This window comes from Cervus elaphus, chromosome 16 (assembly GCF_910594005.1).
Source record: "Cervus elaphus chromosome 16, mCerEla1.1, whole genome shotgun sequence".
NCBI lineage: Eukaryota > Metazoa > Chordata > Mammalia > Artiodactyla > Cervidae > Cervus > Cervus elaphus.
In genome coordinates, this window is record NC_057830.1 from 15,433,325 (window position 1) to 15,456,351 (window position 23,027).

The 23,027-nt window shown below is 46.1% G+C and overlaps 1 protein-coding gene across 1 annotated transcript in view; it reads right to left on the minus strand.

Moving 5' to 3' along the window:
• Positions 1-23,027, minus strand: part of ZNF462 (zinc finger protein 462) — a 152,067-nt gene that overhangs the window by 86,734 nt on the left and 42,306 nt on the right. Inside the window, 4 exon segments of the mRNA XM_043870545.1 lie at positions 797-961; positions 1,720-5,910; positions 5,912-7,332; positions 8,514-8,763. Of these exon segments, the coding sequence (XP_043726480.1) occupies positions 797-961; positions 1,720-5,910; positions 5,912-7,332; positions 8,514-8,736 (6,000 nt within the window). The 5' untranslated portion in view covers positions 8,737-8,763.

Below are 23,027 nucleotides of genomic sequence, written 5' to 3' on the forward strand. Positions count from 1 at the left end.
AACAGGACGCGAGATCGAGAAGGGCCCATGACAAAAGCACATTCATGTATCCAAAGAGACAGGGCAGAGCCGTGAACTAACTTCTCTGCTCAAAACTGATCAGTGGCTAACAATATCCTAGGAAGCAGGGATGGCGGCTTGGTTATTAAAACAGTGACTAATAAGATTGTGATGTTCAAAACAGGTGGCCAGATAACACGTCGGAGGCAGAGGGGAGGTGCTTGTCAGCAACATATAGGGAAAGGGGATGGGGAGACAAATCAGGTCAAAGGGCTCACAGGGCCAACTGTGACTTGAAGGCTTTCAGTTTTAGATGTAACGTTTCTTAATGCTCCTCCGAGGACCCAGAATAAGAAGTTAAAAGACAGATTCTCCTGGGCTCTCTGCACCATTACCAGATGAGAAAGACAGACAAGAAGTCAAGCAGCAAGAGGAGCAGAAGAGGATGGGGAGAGAAGCCACAGGGCTCCTCTCAAGAGCTCAAAACACTTGGAAGCGCAAACACAGCACAGGAAGGTGACCCAAAGCCTCCTGTATCCAGAGGCCCGGATCTTCTGTTTCCACCGAACTATCCGCGTGGAGGGGAACCAGATCGAAATGCAACCGGGTGGAGACACGGAAGATGAGGAGGATCCAACCTGTAAAGAAATCAAAACAAGCCAGACCGATCCCAGTGTAACTCAGGAATGCCCACGTCTGAGACGCCCTTTCCTGAGTGGCTCTGAGCAGCGGCGTGGATTAGGAACGCGAATAGCTCACACACAAGACTTCTCATCCAGACCTTCCCAGTGCTCACCTTCACGGCGGCAGACACGGAGGGGACGCTGCCGTACTGGACGTGCTTGCGGAGGTGGTTGCAGATGGCTCGGAGCGTCGGATGCACTTCCACACAGAATTTACACTTGTAGCCCACCACCTTCCTCTCCTTGATCTTTGGCACCTCTTCTAAGTGACCAAAAGGCTGGTAAAATACAGTGGTAGCCATCAGTACTCCGAGCCCTCCCTCAATGGCCGGCATTTATTCTTGCAGCTTACTAGATTTTACGTTACAGCAGATTAGCAGGTTAAGAACCAAGGGAGATATATGCGAGCATTTTTACATGATGAATTCATCAGAGGCGAGGCGCGCTGCCGACTACGCAAAGTCTCCGGAACCCCAATAGGTGACGACTTGTGAGGAGAGAAGTTCTCGGTGCAGAAGCCTCATCATCACTGCCACCCAGTTATCTGGCTTTCAAACCCATCGTTCAACTACGCAGGTGAAACGTTGCATGAGCTATGCCATGAGTGAACTTCTTGACCAAAAAGAAAAGAAAAACAAAAATCTACTCCTGGAGATGTCTGGTTCGTGGAGACGACACTGCAAACCAAGGCATGGCTGAGAAGCACTAAGGACAGGAGAGATGGCCCACAACTGCCTTGGTTAAGAGAGCGAGCGGTTGTCGTGAACTAGGCCTCAGATAATATAGGAAAACCACCCGACCCTCCCCTGGGGAACCTTGGGAGGGACCACAGGGAGGGGGACCGGGGGCGGTGGAGAAGGGTGAGCAGAGAATGGGGGAGATAATCAAGCTCGAAATGTTTAATTGACTTATTGAGCTCTCTGGCAAGCTAAGTCACTAGGAAGCCCGGAGCGGTTTGGCTGGCAGCGAAGAAGTGCATGTGGGCACCAGTGATGAGAGGCCTCCTGGGGGAAGGGAAATCAAAACATATCCTTACCCTCTCTTGTTTGAAATCTGCAAAAGCACCATCTGCATATTTCTGCTTGCTCAAAAGCTGTTTCCTCCTCTCCTGACGTTTGGCACGCTTCTGGAATTCCTCATTGTGAATGTTCAAGTGCGAGGTCAGCTCGGCGGTGCTCTGCAGTTTGCTCTCGCAATGCTTGCATTGGTAGGCGGGGCCCTGCAGCCGGGGGCCGCCGCCCAGGATGACGAAGTCCCTCTTGAGGTCCCGGCTATGGTGGTCCGTGTAGTGCATGCTCAGCAGCTCGGCCGTGCTGAAGGACAGCTTGAAGCACTTGATGCAGCGGAACGGGAGCCACTCGATGTCCTGCCCTTCGTTTCCTTCCACCTCGGCTTTCTCGAAGGCGCCTCTCTCTTCCGAATCTTCCATCAGCATCGGCTTCTCGTGCTCGTCGGCATAGACCGCGGTGAAGTAGCCCCCTAGCTTGCTGGCATGCTGCTTCTTGGGGAAGACCCCCGGGTGGCGCTTCATGTAATGGGACACGATGCCCTTCTTGCTGAAGGACTGGAAGGCGCAGAGAGAGCACTTCTTCTTCTCCACGGCGCGCCGCAGCTCTTCGCTGAGTGGCGGGGAGTCATCCTTGGGCGGCGACGGGATGATCACCTTGTTGGGCTTGTCGCTGATGGTTCTGGAGGCCGCCAGGCAGTGGGTATAGTAGGCGTCGATGTCGTGGCGCTTCTGGTAGTGGGCAGCCAGCCCTTTGCGGATGGGGTTGGTGTAGGCACACAGGGCGCACTTGAAGAGGTTGTTCTTGCCCTCGGGCTGGGCGCGCACGTTGTTGTGTTTGATGCGGTAGTGCCGGGCGATGCCCTTCCGCGTGGAGCAGAAGTACTTGCAGAGCTGGCACCGGAACACAGTGTGGGACACGAGGTGCGAGGTAGCGAAGTGAGACGTGGACACGGGCTCCTCTCCTGCCTCGTCCTCGGTCACCGATACCTGGGAGGGGCTCACTTCAGTGGTTATCTCCGGCTCGAGGGACATGGGCAGCTTCGGGGGCGACTGGGAAAAGACATCGAATTCCGGCTGGTTGTGGTACTTCTCATAGTGGATCTTGAGTTTCTCCAAAGTGCCGTGTGTGTAGGGACACAGTTTGCAGCGGTAGGCGCCGTACCCTTGCTTGAAGATCCTGCTCGTTTCCTCTACGTCGTTCTGGGCTATGTCGGTGGACTGCTCCACGTCGTGCACGAAGTCCTCGGCGGTCACCTTGATGGACGGATGTCGCTTCTGGTAATGGGTCAGGACCCCGTGGATGCGGGTGTTGATATAAGGGCAGTGCCTGCATTTGTAGACAGCGCCGGGGTTGATATCGATGTCCTGGGCAAAGTCGGCAGCCTTCACCTTCATGCCTGGGTGCTTCTTCCCATAGTGGGTCAGGAGGCCATGCAGGTTGTTATATTCAGACTGACACACGGTACACTGGTATGGGGTCGAGGAGATGGCGGGGTTAACTGAGGCAAGCTGAATGGTCTTTTCAGGGGAAAGCCTGGCATCCTCGGGGCATTCGCCTTCCTGCTCGGGGAGCGGGCCGGGCAGACTGTTTTCACAACTCAAAGGGCCCACCAGGTCTTCAGAGGAAGGCATGGGATTCTCCACGGCATCTTTCTCCTTGATGATATCCAGCAGCACCGACTCGTCCCCGTTCATGGCCCAAGGGTGGAATGCTTGGTAGTGATTGGTGATGTCCCAGATGGAGAGGGCTTCGAAAACACAGTCTCTGCATCTGTACGTTTTGGCTTCAGCTGGCATAGTGAGAGAGGGAGGGGACGGGTCTGGCCCCGCCCAGAGCTTGGTGGCCATGTAGGTATAATCCACGTAATGCTCGGGGTGCCTCCTTTGGTAATGTAGGAGCAAACCACTTGGCTCTGTGTGGGAATAGATGCACCACTCGCAGTGGTAGCCAGCTTCTATCAAGCCATCTAGAAATGCCCATCGCATGATGGACGTGACCGTGGCCTTCAGGGCTGGGTGGTCTTTCTTGATGTGCTTCCTCAGGGCATAAAAGTAGGGGGAGGTGTACGAGCACTGCCTACACTTGAGCGCTCGCAATTTTGTTTTGTCCCGCTCCACACCCGAGGGGGAGACCAGCACGCAGCTGGCAGGCTTCTTCTGGTTGCGGTCGCAGAGGCTTCGGATGGTGGCCGTGTGCTGCCGGATCACGTCCGCGTTGGCCTTGAAGTCTCGGTGCTTCTTCTGATAATGAATGAGGACACCTTTGACCGTCCGGTTCCCGTAATCACAGTGCTGGCAAAAAAACATCTCATTCTCCACGGGAGGGCCATCTCTCTCGGAGCTGCTCCGGTTGAGCTGTTGCATGGGGGCGGATGACCGGGGGGAGCCATGGGGCCCCTCCAGCCCTCTCATCATTGCAGCTGTGGGAGGAGCCTGTCTGATATATTTGGCAGTAACCTTTATTTCTGGGTGTCTTTTCTGGTAGTGGACAAGGACTCCCACAACTGACCGATTGCTGTAGGAACAGTGTTTGCAGTAGTAAAGCTCAGTACTGAGGTCTGGTGGCGGGGGTTGTGGGGGGGGTGGGGAACCCATGGTGGACATTTTGGGAGACATTGGAGCACCCACCTCAAATGATAACTGAGAAAGGGCAGAGCCCCTGTCCACAGACACCATTCGCATGGTTTTCTGGATCCTAAAGTAGGAAGCCTTTTCTTCTGGGTGTTTCTTCTGATAATGAACCAACACAGAGTGCATGTTCGGACTCGCGAAGGAACAAACGTCACAGTCGTACACGACCACAGTGTTGACCGAGGGGTCCTTCTGATTTTCACATTCTGGAGGAAAGGTCTTGGAAGGAGTGTTTTTGGGGAACGGAGCTGGCATACCGCCACCCCGGGCCACGGGAGTGGACGTGGCCATGTTCTTCGGAGCCGAATTCAGGATCTCCCGCAGCGTCTGGGATTCCGTGCCTAGCCCCTCCTGCTGCTCCACCACGTAGCTCGAAAAGATCATGGCATTGTTAATCTTCACGGTGGGATGCATTCTTTGGTAATGTGGCATCAGGCTTCGGACGTTCGGGCTCGTGTAGGAACAGAACCGACACCGGTAGATCAGGTCCGAATGGTCAAAGTTGAGGACATTCATGGCTTCTGGGTGGTGTTCGCCGTAATGCTGCTGCAGGTCTTCGAAGTTGGTGTAATCGATGTAGCATTCCAGACACCGGTACACTGCACTGTGATCGTTGGGGTCCAAGATGTACCTGAAGCTGAACTTAATGTATGGGTGCATGCGCTGGTAGTGGGTGCTGACGCTCCGGGCAGATTTGTTGTTAAAGTCACAGTGTTTGCAATAATAAAGCCTTCCCGAGTCACTAAAGTCGGTATTTTCATTATTGTGCTCAGTTGCGTAGATGGGAGTCTGGGTGTTGAGCAGAGTAGTATTGGAAACCTGGTGATCTTTCATGTTGGTGGAGGAGCCGTAATAATCCTCTTCATCTTCAGAAAGGGTGAGCTCTATTTCAGCCCCATTGGTGGCATTGTAATCATGGGCGACAGTTCTGAAGTTGGGCTCCTTCGGGGGCTCAGGGGCCTCTCTCGCCCAGATCTGCTGGGCAGAGAAGGACGTGGGCACCTCCAGGACGGGCTCCGGCGGCTCTTCCTCCCTGTCCAGCTCCACCTCGATCTCCACTTCATTGTCCTCTTCTTCCTCCTCGTCATCCTCCACATTGATCACCGCATCTTCCTGCTGTTTTGTTTGGTTAATTTTGCTCTGCAGGTTGCTTGCTATCTCGTCAATCCTGGTCCTCTTCTTCACGGGCGACAAGTCGAGCGGAAAGTCGTTAGCGAGCTTCCTAGAGGCCTTGGCGACAAAATTGTTCTTGGAGGACAACCCAAGAATTGAGGTCTGACTTTTCTTCACAGTGTTGCTGGAAGAGGGGTGGCTGTCTGTCTCGCTGTCCAACGGCAGGCTTGAGGGCTGCCCCTCGAATTTTGGCAAGTTGTCGCAGAAAGAGTGTTTGTGCTGCTGATGAACTCGCAGCCCTTTCAGAGTCGTGGTGGAGTAATTACACATGGTGCACTTGTAGGGGTGCAGGGGTGGGGCTTGTGCGGGCGGCGGGGGAGGCGGCGGGGGCAGCTGGGGCTGGGGTGGCACCTGATGGGGCGACTGTAGCTGCGGCGGCTGAGGCTGTGATGGAGGAGGAGGTGGTGGGGGGGGGCGGCGGCGGAGGCGGCTGTTGCTGCTGCAAGGGATCCAACAGGACCCCCGACTTCCTGCCATTGATGCTTGAGCTCTCGTAAGACATGACACCTTCATTCAGTGAGGAGGAGATGCCTTCACTCTGGGAATTCACAGCATCCCAATCTGACGTGGTACCCGTGTGACACTGTTTGTGAGCCCCAAGTTTTAACGAGCTCTTGCAAGTAAACGGACATTCATCACATTTGTAGACGGCTGTCTTTCCAGATAAGTGGATGTTTTCTATGTGACGGGAAATACTACGTCGATGCATGGTGAGGAAAGGGCAAAAGGGGCACTGGAACCTATTCATGAATCTTCTAAACGGGATCCCCTTGGTCTCCAATAATTTGTTGCCATCTGAACCCATCAGCTGCTCTGCAGACATGCCTGCTGTCTGGTGATCCATAGCATTTAAGCCATTTTCACTGTCTATTTCATTTAACTCTTCATCGGAACTGGAGTCATTCAGCATGCTATTAGTTTCCAGGTCAGCAGAAGAACTGGTCATCTCAGGCATTCCGTAACGGGATCTCTCTGCCAAGTTAACAAGGCCAGAATTGTGAGGTGACTTCGGCTTCATCTGAGGGTAAGACATGGGCGAAAACTTGGAAGTGGAAGAAGAATTGGGTCTCATGATGGAGTTGCCGATGGAGCCCCTGAAGTTGGAGACGTTAGTGCTGGGTAACTCCCGGCTGGCAGCATTCATGGACAGATAGGTGGAATTAGAAGTGGGGCTGAGGTCGTTCTTGTTCTGCGCCTCAGGCACATTCGTCCCTTCTTGCTGCTGCCTGAGACTGGACAGGATCTTGACCATGCTGCGGTGCTTCTTCATCATGTGGTCACACCAGCGTTCTCGGCGGGGGGTCTGATAGCTGCACCACTCACAACAAAAGTTGCCTCGAGACTTGGTCAGCGGCTTGACCATGGATTCTAAGATGCTGCGCTCCACGACCTCCGCTGGCAGTTCCTTGCAGGGGTCCTGCAGGGACATGGGTGGGACCACCGGGTCTGGCATTGGAGCAGGGGCAGGGGGGGGAGCAGTGGTCTCCTTCAAATTGTTTTTGTGATACATCTTCTGATGCTTAATTATTCTTGCCCTCCTTGGTGACTTGTATGTGCAAAACTGGCAAGAGAAGACCTTTCCAAATCCCTCATGCATCATGATATTATAATTTAAGGATCCTGGAACAGGGGGTCCGGCTGAACTCCCTTCAGCTTGAGCTCCGTGGACCTTTCTAGTGTGTTCAATGAGGAGGTTTTTTGACCTGAAGTAGCGCACACAGAACTTGCATTGAAAAAACTTGTTTGTTGGTTTGGGATTAGGGGCAATATGCTGACTGTAATATCCTGGACTATGGCCATAGTAACCTCCAGTCCCCAAGGCGGCTGCATTTTGACCTAAAGAGAAAGCATAAGGTAAGTGGGAGGAGAAGAGCGAAGCAAAAGCAAATCAAGAAACTCAATCATGCAAATCCAGTTTGCTTTTCAATTATTCTTCATTAATAAACATCACATTCAAAAGGCCTAACATCTCAAGATGAGGCCCTGAAGAGTATTAACGAAGCGTTAATGAACATACACATGTTGCCTCTCATGGATGGAAGGTAGTGCTTGGCTTCAGGCGCAAGACTCCCCTCATCTCTATGTGCCACAGAGCTGTGCAAGTTTCATAAATGGCGATATTCATTCCAGAACTTTCCAAGATACTACCTCATGCTCCAAATTGAAAGGAAGCTGAGAGACATAAGGAAGCTGGAAGGACTATTACCTGGGCTACTCAACAAGAGAAACGTGACACCCAAATCACAAAAATGGCTCATAAAGGGGAATTCCAGGGGTTAGGACTCTGTGCTCTCCTTGCCGTGGCCCAGGTTCACTCTCTGGTCAGGGAACCAAGATCCCTCAAGTTGCATGGTGCAGCCAAATAAAAAAGAAAAAGGGCTCACAGAGAGCAAGCAGCTCTGTAGGAGCTGTGCACGTCAAGAACCATGGCTACAGCTGCCTCAGTAGGGTCCACAGCCTTTACCTGTACAGGCTGCTCTAAGCAACTTGAAGACAGTCCCCTCCAGGGACACTGACTGGCATGCCATCCCCAATCTAGGCTCCAGACAGGGTATGTGCTGTGACTTTAGAAAGCCCCAGGACATAGTGGCCAGGGTTCACGTTGGCCACGTCATAATGTCCATCCATACCAAGTTGTAGAACAAGGAGTGTGTGACTGAGGCCCTCCACAGGGCCAAGTTCAAGTTCCCAGGCCACTAGAAGAGCCGCTCCTCCAGGAAATGGGGATGTGCTAAGCTTCCTGCAGATGAATCTGGAAACATGGTGCAGAAAAGCGGCTCATCCCAGATGGCTGTGGGGTCAAATACACCCCTTATCGTGGCCCTCTGGACAAATGGTGGGCTCTGCATTCACTACAGTCTTGGGGCTGTCACCTCCTTACTCATGCCCACCAGTAAATCCTACTTTCCTGTCAAAAAATTTACAAAAAGAACTACAGCTATAGGCTCAAGATAGATGAGCGTAGTGAAATACACCAGACGTGTCGATCTTAGTTAAGTTGATCCTAGTTAAGATACCTGTTAAGTCCTCTGCAATCGCAAATTCATCCTTTATAGATGAAAACTCCACTTCTGTCTGGTTACTGGCATTCATGGACCCAGATCGTGACTCATTCGCATTGTCTTCAGCAACGTCCGTCGGCTGCAGAAATGCCGTGTGGACATCCTGGATGTGCGCCTTGAGATCTTCATAAGACGGGGCTCTGAAGTCACAGCCATCACACTGAAGCACCTCCATCATCTGGGTCTACTCTCTCACATTAGGAACCTGGGGCAGAAGGAAGAATAAAACGTCTTAAGGCCTGTACTCATTGCATACCCCCCAAGCTGGTGGGGCTACGAGTCCACTAATGGAAGAATTCCAGTATCAGCCAATTTCTCTCACTGGACTTTGCCAGATGGAACAGTGGTCAAAGAAAGGAAATCAGACATAATAGGAATGGTGTCCTTGACATCATAACTTCAAAGAAAGGAGGGGAAAAAAAGATAAACTTTTTCTAGCTTGATATATCTTCAAATGCCATTTGTCAAGAAAACCCTTAATACTTCAAAAGTTTTTGTAGTTTCAGAGTGTCTTGACTGATTTCAGATTTCTTGGTAAGTTAATACTGACTTTGATTCTGGCTGAGACGTATTTTTTTTTTTTTTTTTGAACTGGAATCTTCTCAGAAGTAAAGAGACTGCCCATATAGAAGAAAGAGTAAACTTCAATCTTCATTAGCTGTTTTCATACGAGAACATCAATGTTTTATCACCAAATGGTGAAACAGTGTGGAACCTCAGAGTGGCAGTGGAAAAAGCTTTTACTGTACTTTTTATTCTTCTACTATCTTAACTGATATTAAGATACACCTCCTTCTTCCTTCCCTTTCTTACACAGTGTATTTTTTTTCTTTCATGAGCTAAATGGTTATTTGCTTTTTACTACCTACCAATTATAACCTAACAGCTTCTCCAATCTAATTAGGTCATAAAATATTTCTCATGAGATTCTCAACAACCGACTCTAGATGACAATCCAGTTTCTAGTTTCAAGTTGCACCTTGGTACCTCGATTCACACTAAGGCAACAGAAACACATGTGGTTTGGAAGAAGGGCTTCTAATGCAGGACCTTCTCTTTTTCCACTTTTCCCCTTTACGAATGTGAAGTGCGTACTTGGGCAAAAAAAGCTGGGAAGCTGATTTCAAATCAGGCAAAACTTGCCCTGGCCACCTTTGCCCTGCTATTTATTGTGTGACTGAAAGATACACATAGCTTCCCATAAACTCAACGGAGAGACTCACCATTAAGAAGTTAAAAATGTATTAGAAGGCATGCCCTTCCTATCTTCATGTATATCCTGAATTGAGATACCCAGTTATTATCCTAATGACGGAGTTACTTCACTGAGCTCGTGGCAGACTCTACGAAGCCACTGTAATCTAGAACCAGATGTCCAAGCACAAAAGCCACAAGCCAAACCTTTCACTACTGTGATCATATTTAGCACCTTCCTATACTTTCATTGTAAAAGATCAATTATTCCTGCAGGGGGAATAAAGTCGAGGAATCTGTCAGTGTAGTGAAAGGAGCTATGACAGGAGGATTTTCTCTGAAAGAATGCTCCTGCTGATAGCCTGTGAAAATAACTCCTGGCAAGTCCAGCTCTGGACAGCCTGAGCTCGCAGGGCGAGAGGCACTTATTTACCTTCTCTCCTTTCACCCAGCAGTTTCTCCTTTTTCAATAAATCCTGAACTGTGCACTAGACTTCTTTTCAGCTAACTCAGCCTCCATGTTCCGGGCCACACCAGCTTTTTTCTATCTCAGCACCAACCCAAATTGTGTGGAAGAGGTTGCTATCAGCTCTGGATCAAATTACAGCCGACACGGACGCCCCACCCCACGTCTCCTTTTCGCACAGCCCATTAGACCTGAAAACAAATTTTTCCATAGTGCAGACGACTCCTGCATTTAGAACACTTCACAGCAAAAAGGCGGATCATCCAGGGTGCGCTCCCCATCCCCCCAGCTTAGTCCTTTCATCTCAGCCAAACAAGCCACAGCTCTGCTGAATGTGTTTATCACACTTTCAAGAGATAGGAGCTCCTGCGTCACTGAAGCTCTAAGTCTCACTAAGCTGCCCTAGTCCTCTGAGCTTTAGGAGCGGCCATTTTAGCTCAGAGATTCCCCTCCGAGCACAACATGGCTTCTCTGGGATGGATGCTGCCAGGCTGACAGGCAGAGGAAACAGGAGAGGAGCAGTCTGGGCCCCTCCTCTGCCCTCCTCCTCTCAACAAAGAAGGAACTGTTTTCACTCCTTCCCGAAAAAGCAGCACCTTTCTCCTCCTCACATGTCATTCACCAAGGATCTCCCGAAGGTTCTTTTATCCCATGATTGATGGGCTGGTACGTTCATCCCAGCACAGCCCTGGTTACTGCAGGACGTTCCTGGACATGACCCTGTTCTCCAGCAGCCTTTGGGGGTGTGCTGGAGGTGGGGGGGGGAACCTCCAGAATGCCTTGGCTTCTTGGGAGTCGTCCTTCCACACACAGAAGACATACCATCCGACTCTGCTTGCCGGATTCCAAAGTCTAATGACCTTTGTTAATCACCAGCCAGTCTGTCTGCCTCAGCAGACCCTGCCAACAGGCACACCCTTCAACACAAAGGCTGTAGCTATTCCTTTTAAAAGAGGTTCTCTGAAAGCTCCATTGTGTAGCCGAGAGGAAAACAAAATCTCTTCCCTTCAAAACTTCAAGCCTTCAGAAATAATGTAACAGAAGGCTTTCTGCTGTGTGTCTTCTGGAAAGTTTGAGCCTCATTCTCACTATATCCACCCAAAAAATGACAGTTCTGCCCAAGGAAAGCAGGACACCTTTGGCATTAAGTCATCCAGCCCAAGATGAAATTCATCTCTCCACACGGGTCTCTAATATCTTGGTGTCTTCCAAAGCTGTTATCAAGGATTCAGACTTCACTGGATGCAAACGCAAACCAACAGCCTTCTTGTTCTGCTACAAAGGAGATTAAAGGGTTAGGAGATCAGGGGAAAAAAAAGGCCCTGATTTGGAAAAAGAAGAGATGATGAAAGTGATTTCCTAATGGGTTCTAGCTTTAATGTTGTTGCAGACTCTACCTCAAAAATAGCGCAGAGCCTTAGAAGAGGTTAATCTCCAGGCTGCCGAGAGAACCAGCATCAGGTACAGCTGAACGGCCTTCAATTTGATGTCCTGAAATGAGGATGTAGTCTCCTCTGAAAGGCATTTTGTCTTTGTGCACACATTGCTCCTGGAGACGCTGACAGAAGAAGAAAACAGAAATTGCCAGCATGGCCTCAACAATCAAAGACTCAGAGACTTGATGTTTTTATGAGACTGAGGACAGACACATGGGCAAGAAGTGAGAGGAGGAGGAGAGAGACAAAGAAAGCTGGACCTGAGGATGACCCATTCATCAACCCAAGGATGTTTTTGCAGCAGATGGTAATCCTCTGAGAAACCAACAACAAAGATGGGAACAAAGATGAGAAATACGCTCTTGCATATTTGACTGTTTCATCAACCGAGAAAGAACAGCAACCCTAAAAGGCTAAACCAGACACTGATAGCTACCAAATGATGATTTAAAGTTAACAGCCTTGGTCTCCTATCTACTTACTTTATTTAAAAATACTGCTGTGATAATGAGATTATTAGCAATATTTTTTTTCCCACTGACCAAATCAGCTAAATCAAAAGCAGAAGAGAAAGCTTATGAACTAACTAGAAAGAAATGCTATTTCAAAAGATTATGAGATCAATCTACAAATCAAACTAGCACCCCCTAACCCCCATCTCCTACTCCCAATGCAGTATCTCCAGACCATTCAAGGTCAAACAGGCATCGGAAGACTAGACTCTCAACACCATCCATGATGATGCCTTGGCAGGCAGATGAATATGGGTTTGTTCCCAAATAAGCTAACACCTAATGTGATTAGTCCTCCTAATGTGAAACCTCTAGACTATTCCAATTTTCCATGACTCTGCAGTACTACTGATTACCACTGGTTGGTTTGTTCATTTTACATTTATAGGCTGGGTGTTTCAAGAGGTGGGGTTTTGTTGGAAAACCCAAAACCCAACTTTCATGTTGGACAAACTCTTGAAGACATTTTTAAAGAAAATCCAGAGATCTTGTGAAAGGCTGGGAATATACACTTGAGAACAGGGAAATGGAAAGAATGGCCACTGGCTGCTCTTTCTCAATCTTAAAAACAGCAACTGTTAACTTATTTACAAAACAAACTGACTCAAAGACATAGTAAATAAACTTATGGTTACCAAAAGGGAAAGGGGAGTCGGGGGAAGGATAAATTAGGAGTTTGAGATTAGCAGATTACTATATATGAAATTACAAGGTCCTACTGTACAGCACAGGGAAATATGTCCAATATCTTATAATAAACTCTAACAGAAAAGAATCTGAAAAGGAATATATCATATATGTATGTATAACTGAATCACTTTCTGTATATCAGAAAGTAACACAACATTGTAAATCAACTATACTTCAATTTTTAAAAATCACCAATTTTAATTTCTACCATCTGCCCACCACGTTCTGTGTTTAGAATTCCCAGGGGCCCATTATGCCTCTGTTTTCCTCCTGTGAAAGTGAAAGGTTACATTCCAGGGGTTCATCCTGTGTCCTCCCCACTCACTGCCCAGACCCAACAGGAGAAGGGAGGCACCCTGGCTTACTTGGAGGGTGCTTCCACAATCCTGCCACCACCAACCTGCACCCGGGTCAGTCTGGGGAGCACTGTTCTCCAAGCTTGCATGGAGCATGAGTATTTTCAAGTCAAAATCCCAGCTGTCTCCAGGAAGTGTCCATGTGAAAACGTGCAGGCCTTGTCTGGACCTACACTGTTCCCTGACTGAAGGACTGCAGACCAGAAATAAAACCATGAAGCACTAGAGCCACAGGGATTCAGGAGCAACTAATTATATGCTTCAAAGCCTTTGAGAAATAGAACCAGAAACACCGTAAGATGCCTTTCCTCTGTCCACTCCAGAAACCCAGTTTCATTTATAAGACACTGAACTTCCCAGTTCTGAATCATAACTCTAAGAAAAGGCTTTAGTGAGCACCTGTTGTCTGTGCTTTTACTTCCTCCTTTCCTATGAATGGAAAAACCAATCACCCAAGGTCAGGTAGTGGAATGCATAAACTTCGGAACTGTTCAGCTGTAAAGACAGAAAAATCAGAAACTTAAAAGATCGTTCTACAATGCAAATGTATTTGACGTCGGAAACTGTTGTTATGATGAGGTCAAAGAGCTGCGGGATGTTTTGGGAGGTTAACACCTTTCATTTCAAGCCCCAGGAACGTGGTTTGGGAAGAAAGAAGAATTTTCATGCTTAAGCTGAAGAGTGAGGGGAAAAAAAATCAGTAATCCACTTGTGTGTGTGGGTTGCTACTTTCAGCAACAAGGTGTGTTGTGTATCACTACTTATCATTTACTCTTGTCATAGTCCAAGTGGAAGTGCTAATAATTTAAAAATCATTTAAAGCATCTTTCCAACCAGGACTGTTCTAAGAAATGGAGGTAAAATCTCCTTTCAGGAAAAGGAACAGTAGTTATAGAATCATACTTACAAATGCAAATATAGAATATGTATACACACACACACACAAACACACACACACACACACAAACACACACACACACACCAGTGCCCATGCATGCCCATGTACACACACATATATCATAGGGTGCTTGTTCTCTACACATACATATATACATATGTGTATATGTATATATAAAATAACTATTGATTTAATTGAACTCAGACATGGGCATGTGCCCTCCAAATTTAACAGGAGTTCTGTTATAACACTTCCGAATAATTACCAATGACATACATGCTCTTCCTATGGTACAGTGATTTAAAAAATAATAAGCCAGCAAAATAAACCAACAAAGAACTTTCAACAAGCTACCTCCATCAATCCCACATTTGGTACAACTATAGATCCTGGCTCAGCATGTGGTGTCTTCAAATGTCCTATCCAATGTTTACACTGCTTGCTACATGATCTAAGCAGTTCTGTGTACTCTTGGCAATTCACCACACTAATGAAAGGTTTAACATATCAGGAAGGATAAATAATTAAGGAATTCAGAAGGGAGACACAGCTGTTCCTCAAAACCAAATTTTCAGAAGAGAAAGGATTAATTTGCAATCACATATGTAACCCTCAAGATGAGACAGAATTTAAATAGCAGCAGAGAAATACTAGGCGACCCTGAGTGCTGCCAATGCCCATGGATGGCCTCTGTTTCATGTGGTTGGGCTGGTGCATCTCCAGCACAGAGTCTGAAGCAGACAGTCTGCAGGTTATTAACCCCAGCCCCCTTCCCACCAAGGATGCTAGTCTTCAGGTTCTCTCTTATTTTAGCTTTGTTCTCCTGAATCAAGTTTTCAAGTTTTACAGAGCATGCTGGAGTAATATTTCATAACAGATACCTTGGAGATCATTATTCAAATGAGATGATTTAATCCAAGTGACCCCCCCCAAAAGTATCAGATATGTAAACAAGAAGCCATTCTGAGTGATCTGTTATGAAAGCAGGTAGTGAGTGTCTAATACGGAAAGAGATAGTACATACCTTCTGGAGAATTCATGCATTCCTTTGCAATGATATAAGGCTAATTGAGGCCAACAGGCCAATAGGCAGCCTGCCAGCCCTCCTGTCCTTAAAAAAGGAAGCGTGTGATTTGAACAAGGAGATAAAAGAGGAGAGAAGGGACTAGAAAAGAAAGGGAGGAAGCAGGGTGGTATCTCAGGAGCTTTAGACTTCATTGTCTGTGAAGGGGAACCTGCAGTTCGCCAGATAAATCCTGTTCTGAGAAACGTCTCAACAATATTCTCCTTGAGAAACAAAACAAATGAAGACGCCTCCACATGCTAAAATTCTCAAAAGGCAACCATGACAAATGAGATCCCAGCTCATTTTGTTCTTCCAAATGACAGAAAGCTATTCTCTGGATTGAATGAATTCTCTGAAATGTCATGGGTCCATCTGGAAGTTCCTCGGAAACTCAGAAGCCATTCTTTTCTGAGCCTGGAGACCAAGAGAGACCCGATTTCTCTACTTTAGAGCCAAACCTCGCCCCAATGGCGGAGACAGAGAATCGTGGTGTTCCCTCATAGACTCTTCAGCATGCTGGCTGCATTTCCACAGGCATTTTGCACACTACAAGGACTCTCATTATAAAAATTGTAAAATTAAAGGGAAGTTGCAGATACGCTGCTGGGTCTTCATTACAGAACTGATTAAGACGCAGAGTAAGCACAAGCCGCAGTCAAAGACATCTTCCACAACATGAAAGACCAAACCACGTTCTGAGCAGCTCCTCTGTGGGTTTGAAGGTCTCCGTGACCGCAGGCCTTGGGCTTGTCTTCAGGGCCAGATCTGTGCCTGGCCCAGGAAGTCTGGCCAACTCCACCAAGTCTAAATTCTACAGTTTCAGTGAGTGAAATGGAGAAGGAAATGGCAACCCATTCCAGTATTCTTGCTGGGAAAATGCCATGGACAGAGGAGTCTGGCGGGTTACAGTCCATGGGGTCACAAAGAGTCAGACAGGACTGAGAGGAGAGCACACGCAGAGTCAATGAATCCAGAAACCACTTGAACAACTTACCTTGCTCCCTATTACCTTTGGAGAAAACCAAAACAAAACGAAAGGATCTATGGCTTTTGAAAGTACAAGGAAGTAGAAGGAAGAACCTCTTGTATTTGAGGAAAAGCCCACAAAAATCGCAGTTTAATCCCTGCAAGACTTGTTCATGGCTTTGTGCTCATGGTTCGCTCAGAAAATTCAGAGAAGTCACTTCCTTTAAATGAGAATTGCCCCAAGTCTGCCTCTATCTGCGGTACACAAAGCCCTGACTCAGGCAATGCAATGACCTTTCCAGTCTTTCTTATATTTGACAAAATATAATCACACCATAGTTCCTGATCTAACTACCCTGTCAGAATGAAAGCCCTAAGCAGATTGCTTTCTAGAAAGGTAAACAGTGGCTGGGCTTGTGTGAATCGTGAATTGTGAACACTCTGAAGTCCTCCTAGTCATGAAGATTGTGACTTTTTTTTTCTCCTCTTGGTCTCCACCTCAATCAGAAGTCATTAGAAGGTTGTCTTCCCTCTTATTAAACTAACCAACTAGCCCATTCAGATCCACTGGTTCTCCCATCCCTATTCCAGGAAAATAGGAAAAACACACTATGTGTTTATGTATGGAATTGGCAGATACCCAAGAATTAGGAATATTTTTTTTTTAATGATAGCTAAGGGATTTAAATAGATGGGGAAACAATGGAAACAGTGAGACACTTTATATTTTTGGGCTCCAAAATCACTGCAGATGGTGACTGTAGCCATGAAATTAAAAGACACTTACTCCATGGAAGGAAAGCTATGATCAACCTAGATAGTATATTAAAAAGCAGAGACATTACTTTACCAACAAAGGTCCGTCTACTCAAGGCTATGGTTTTTCCAGTAGTCATGTATGGATGTGAGAGTTGGACTATAAAGAAAGCTGAGCACCAAAGAATTGATGCTTTTGGACTGTGGTGTTGCAAAAAACTCGAGAGTGCCTTGAACTGAAAGGAGATCCAACCAGTCCATCCTAAAGGAAATCAGTCCTGAATATTCATTGGAAGGACTGATGCTGAACCTGAAACTCTAATACTTTGGCCACCTGATGTGAAGAACTGTCTCATTTGAAAATACCCTGATGCTGGGAAAGACTGAAGGTGGGAGGAGAAGGGGACAACAGAGGATGAGATGGTTGGATGGCATCACCAACTCAATGGACATGAGTTTGAGTAGGCTCCAGGAGTTGGTGATGGACAGGGAAGCCTGGTGTGCTGCAGTCCATGGGGTGGCAGAGTCGGACACAACTGAGCAACTGAACTGAACTGATGGAATTTCTTTTCTCTTGCAATCTTCAATCAACTCTCAGCAAGTAAGTTTACTTGCTGCACCTCAAGAAGTTCTAAGCAGAAAGTTAAGACATTTGTCTGCCAACACAACAGAATTTTCTTTTTTATCACCATGTGAAAACACTAAGTGGCTCAGGTACTTGACCAAGCCCCACATTCCATAAATCCTTAATGATAATCTCCCTTTGCCCAACAAACTTTTCAGCTTATTCACTACTCAGTTGCTCAAAAAAAAAAAAAAAAAAAAGAAATGACAAGGATACAGAAATGCCTCTCCAACAAGTAAAAGAATTTGTTCTCAGCAGGTGTGACAACCTCTCCTGCCACCTTCACCTTGAACAAGTCTTTGGAAGCCTTTACCTGGACTATTTCTCTGAATGAAGAGATTAGATTATGATAGTCAACCTTTTTGTACAATGGGAGGGTTTTATAAAATTTTCTTCTCACAGTTCGAAAGATTTTTTTTCTGATTTAACTCATCCTTCACTTTTTATTATGCTCAGAGACAAATAAATGCCCTGTTTTATATGACTGACTCCTCATGTGGTTCTGGGCTCAAAGTTTCTATCGTTCAAGGAGCTTCCTCACAACTCCATCTAACTAGCCTGCTCTCCCTACTCCCATGAAACTGAGTCCCCATCCACAGCTCTGACCGTACTCACATCCTCTCTACCATGGTATGCCGCCTTGTAAGTTGCTTCACTGTTGCTATGACACCCGTGGGGTCTCCCTTTTCAAGAACAGAGGCATCCTGAGACCAGGCCCACACCTGTCTATTTACATGGGTATTTTCAGCACTGGAGACAATTCACACCATGGGTACTCAGCAAATGTGTTGAATGAATGAATCAGACCTTATGAATGACTGGATTCCAACTGAACGTAAAAAGATTGGTCATGAGAGTTAGATTCTTCTACTGTCCTATGCTGTCATAGAGCAGTGGTCCCAAGAAGGGTCAATCTTGCCCCCACAGACTCCAGCCCAGGAATATTTCAAGACATTTTTGGTTCTCACAATTGGTTGAGGAGGTGGTGTTACTGGCATCTAACGGGGAAAAGCCAGGGATGTTGCTAAACATCCTACAATGTGCAGGACAAACCCCATAAGAAAGAATGATCAGGTCCAAAATGACAAAAATGGGGAGCCTGGAAACCCTGTCACGTCTCGAGGTATTTTCAGTTTCTGAATAGAAGCCACCTGGCTTCATAAGCCTTTCATGTGGTCCTGGCCGAGGAAACTCTGGACTAGGTGATCAGCAAGCTCAAAGATTCTATTATTCTATGATTCAAGATGATCTTACCAGCCTTCCTGTCCTATGATATCATGAGTTTTTTAGTTTTATTTTTCTGATTTGGGCATTTTACCATAAATGTTTCAAGAAAAATCCAACATTAAGGCATGTTACTGGTCCATCTTTCTCTAGTGATAAGCCCCTTGCACTGATGATGACCCTACGGGCTTTGTGGGTAAGGGCTTAACATCATTAAAAATTGTCAAGTCCTACAGTTAGCACATGGCCTCCAACTAAAATTTCTATGAAAAATATCATGCACACTTTCTCTTCTCCAACATAAAAAAATATCTTCTCTCAAAGTGATGGGGCCCCAGGCTAATCAAAATCACTCTTCAAAGGATGAGTACTGTGTTCCTTCTGGTTCTTATATCCTCAGGGTCCAGCATAGATCTGGCCCTCCCTGACAAGACCCGTGGGATGAATGAGTGTACGCATGCCTGCATTCCAGGAGAAAATTAAACCAGTGGTACCAACAGAAACTAAACATTTAGGAACCTAAGCAATTCCAGAAAGGTTCCATGACCAGAAATGCAAAATAAAACTTAGCACCATGTGATCCTGCCCCTAGTCAACTAATAAAGTTCATGAAGCCACATCACAGGGCTTGGCTGACTACTGAGATAGTAAGAATTCTGAGCTCCCACTTGTCCGTGATATGTGAAGTGGCCATCTTACTTTTCCTCACTATCCGAGGAGAAAGGGACTTCCCTGGTTGTCCAGGGGTTAAGAATCCACCTGCCAATGCAGGGGACACAGGTTCTATCCCTGGTTTGGAAAGATTCCACATGCCTTAGGGCAGCTAAGCCCATGTGCTCACGCTCTAGAGCCTGTGCTCTGCAACAAGAGAGGCCACTGCAACGAGAAGCCCACTCACCACAACTAGAGAAAGCCCGCATGCAGCAACGAAGACCCAGCGCAGCCAAATAAGGAAATAAAAAGGATCGAAAGGGAGAAGATACTCGGGTGACACCATTCCACCACACATTTCTAACACTGCTCAGCTCCCCTGAACTGATGTGACACTTGGAGTCATCACCTGGGCCTTCACTAGACTGTCTGGTTGCCTACACTCCACCAAAGAAACCTTTCAATTCTTGTTTGCAAAGATTCTGGAAACCCGGAGGAACGACTCTCCCCTGTAGCTCAAAACTGTATAAACCTTTTCAGTAGAGGGAACTATCGTGTTGGTCAAAACAGTCATTCAGGATTTTTCTGTAAGGTGGGAACAGAAAAATCCAAATGAAGTTTTTGGCCAACACAATATAACAACATTAAACAGAAGCAGAGTTTTCTTAAGCTCTTCCCTGGTGGCTCAGAGGGTAAAGAATCTGCCTGCAATGCAGGAGACCCAGGTTTGATCCCTGGTTCAGGAAGATCCCCTGGGAGGAAGGAAATGGCAACCCACTCCAGTATTCTTGCCTGGATAATTTCATGAACAGAGGAGCCTGGTGGGCTATAGTCCATGGGATCCCAAAGAGCTAGACATGACTGAGTGGACTAACACTTTAAAGTTTTCTCTCCTTGGCTTCCATAAAAATGTTGAAACAATAAATTATGAGAGATCTCAAAGACCATTTAGTCCAACATGGCCCAATATTTTCATTTTTCAGACTGTGAAACTGAAGGTCTCAGGAACATTAGTCTGCCCAACGTTTCTGGAACATATTCTCTGGAGCAGGGGGACAAAAAATCTGTTGAATTCCATAATTTGGGAAAGGAAATCAGCAGTGAAAATGCTCTCTAAATGTTATTCAGTTCATTAATAGCTATTCACACTTGAAGTCCATGCTCCACATATTCTCACTAACAGGAGTGTTTCTTCACTGAGGAGGCAGATTCCAGCATAACCCCCAGTGTCTCCTCCACTCTGAATTCTGTACTCAGGAGCTTAACTGAAAAGGTGCAAAATCCATCGTCTGCAGTTTGACTGTTCAAAGATCTTCTTAGGCATGCAAACAGTGTGCCCCTGCTTTGGAAACACATTTGGAAGACTGAAAGTTGCTGACAAAGGTATACACAGAAGGACGAGAGCTATAACACTGAATTATCTTCCCTCAGAATCCAACCTCGTGGAATCAGAACAAGGTTATGTAGTAGCTTTATGCCCGCCAAATCTACCCCATGAGGAACATCGTCTTATTTCTTATGGAAAATGTGCTCTGCCAACAAAGCCGCTGAAGAGGCTGGCTGAATGAGTCTTAGGGGTATCTGGAAATATCAGGGTCAGTTCATTTAAACAAAGGGGAAGAGTAGTCAGTCCTCCAAACGCCTGGCAGGAAAGCTTTCTCCTTGTGGCACAACTAGTAAGTGGCTCAGACCAGTAATTCCAGAATATTGGTGAAGCCATCACTTCAAATTACGTATCATGTCCTAGAACCAACCACAACTTAGAATATTTCACCATGTTTACTATACTATATATATTAAGTATATATATATTTATCTATATTCCTAATAGATCTCTCTATCCATTTGTTGGCTATGAAAACCTAAATGTGGACTTCCCTGCTGGCTCAATGGTAAAGAATCTGCCTGCCAATGCAGGAGACACAGATTCGATCTCTGATCCAGTAAGATCCCACATGCCACTAAACAACTAAGCCCAGAAGCCACAACAACAGAAGCCCATGCTCTCTAGAGCCACTGCAATTAGAAGTCCGCGCACCGCAGCTAGAGAGTGGCCCGCATTCGCCGCAAATAGAGAAAGCCCATGTGCAGCAACGAAGACTCAGAACAGCCAAAAGTAAATACATTTTTAAAATTTTTTATTTATTTAGCTTTTTTAAAAAAGCTAAATGTATCCCAAAGGCCAGAAATCATCTATAACTTTTCAAATATTTCCTGTAAAATCTCTTAGGAAAGGGTCCCTTATCATAATGAAAAGAAGGACTTAGAAATCAGGAAGATGCTGAGATCTCCATGTTTGTCCATGTTTTTCTTCCCATAGAATACCTGCACTGACATTTTGAAGATCCACGTAATTTTCATCTTTTAAGTAAATGATTCTCAAAGAGAGGTCCCTAGACCAGCAATATCATCAGCAAAGAATTCATTAAGAAGGGAATTTCTCATGTTCCACTCCAGACTCTGAATCAGAAACTCTGGGGTAGGGCCCCATAATCTATATTTTTAACAAGCCCTCAGGGTGATTTTGATGTTCACTCCAGTTTTAAGATCAAGCTCAACTCTTCCTTCCACTCCCTGAGACCACCATCTAAAATGCTGAGTTTCCTTCTCTTCGCACTGGGAATCCTACTTAGAAGGGCTGTTGATTGAATGAATATGATAATAGCTATGAAGTCTTTAAAGAGCCTAGAAGAGGACTAATGTTTGCAAATATTTCACTTCTTATTTAGCAATTACTGGGAAAATACTAAGTTGCAGAATCTAGCATCAGAAGTTAGTAAGAGCGCACCCACAAAAGACAGAGTTAATATCTGTGAAAGAATGAACACTGTGGCCAAGACAATGCTGATACTGATATTCATCTCGCTTAATAATTTCAAATCGTTCATGACACGGTGTCCTTGATATTTCTAAAGTGGAATGTGGCAATCCACAAAGGAAAGAATTGGAGTGTTTCATCCAAAAAATACAAAGAGTTGGGTAAATCCTGAGGACCCTAGACTCTTCCATGACAGGAAGCTTTGTTAGTAAACAAAATCTTATTAGAAAACACTTTCAAACTTGGAGTGGTTATTTGATTATCACACTAAAGCTGCAGTTCTGAGTTAAATCCGTTGTGAGAATCAACATTTGAAAACATAAATGTGTTTGGAAATCCCTCAAAAGAAGGGTTTGTGCTTTCAGCTGACCAAGGGACTTCAGAAAAAAAATGGTGGCTAAATGTCTCAAACTACGAACAAAGACTCAAGTAAAGGAGAAGAAAGAGGAAAATATAAACAAAGAAAAAAAAAAAAAAACTGCCCACCCCAAACCAGTAGATCTATGGGGTCCTCAACTCAAAAGCAGTATTTAAAACTGAATCACAGAGTTCATCAACTGTGTCGTACCAGCGCATCTAACCAGGACCTTTGTAGATTGCTGAAGGCTACAGAAGAAAGACAATCCATCAACACCCAGATTCAGGTTGTGAAAGCAGAATTAAGCAGGACTTAAGGAGGAAATTTAAGGTATTACCCTCCTTACTTGCAAGGCAAAAGAAAGTTCTCAGAAGTATATCCTAATTAAAGATAAGTTAGGGGAAAATGAACAGAGGTCAAGAAAAGTGAAAGAAACACGGCAGGGAAAAGACC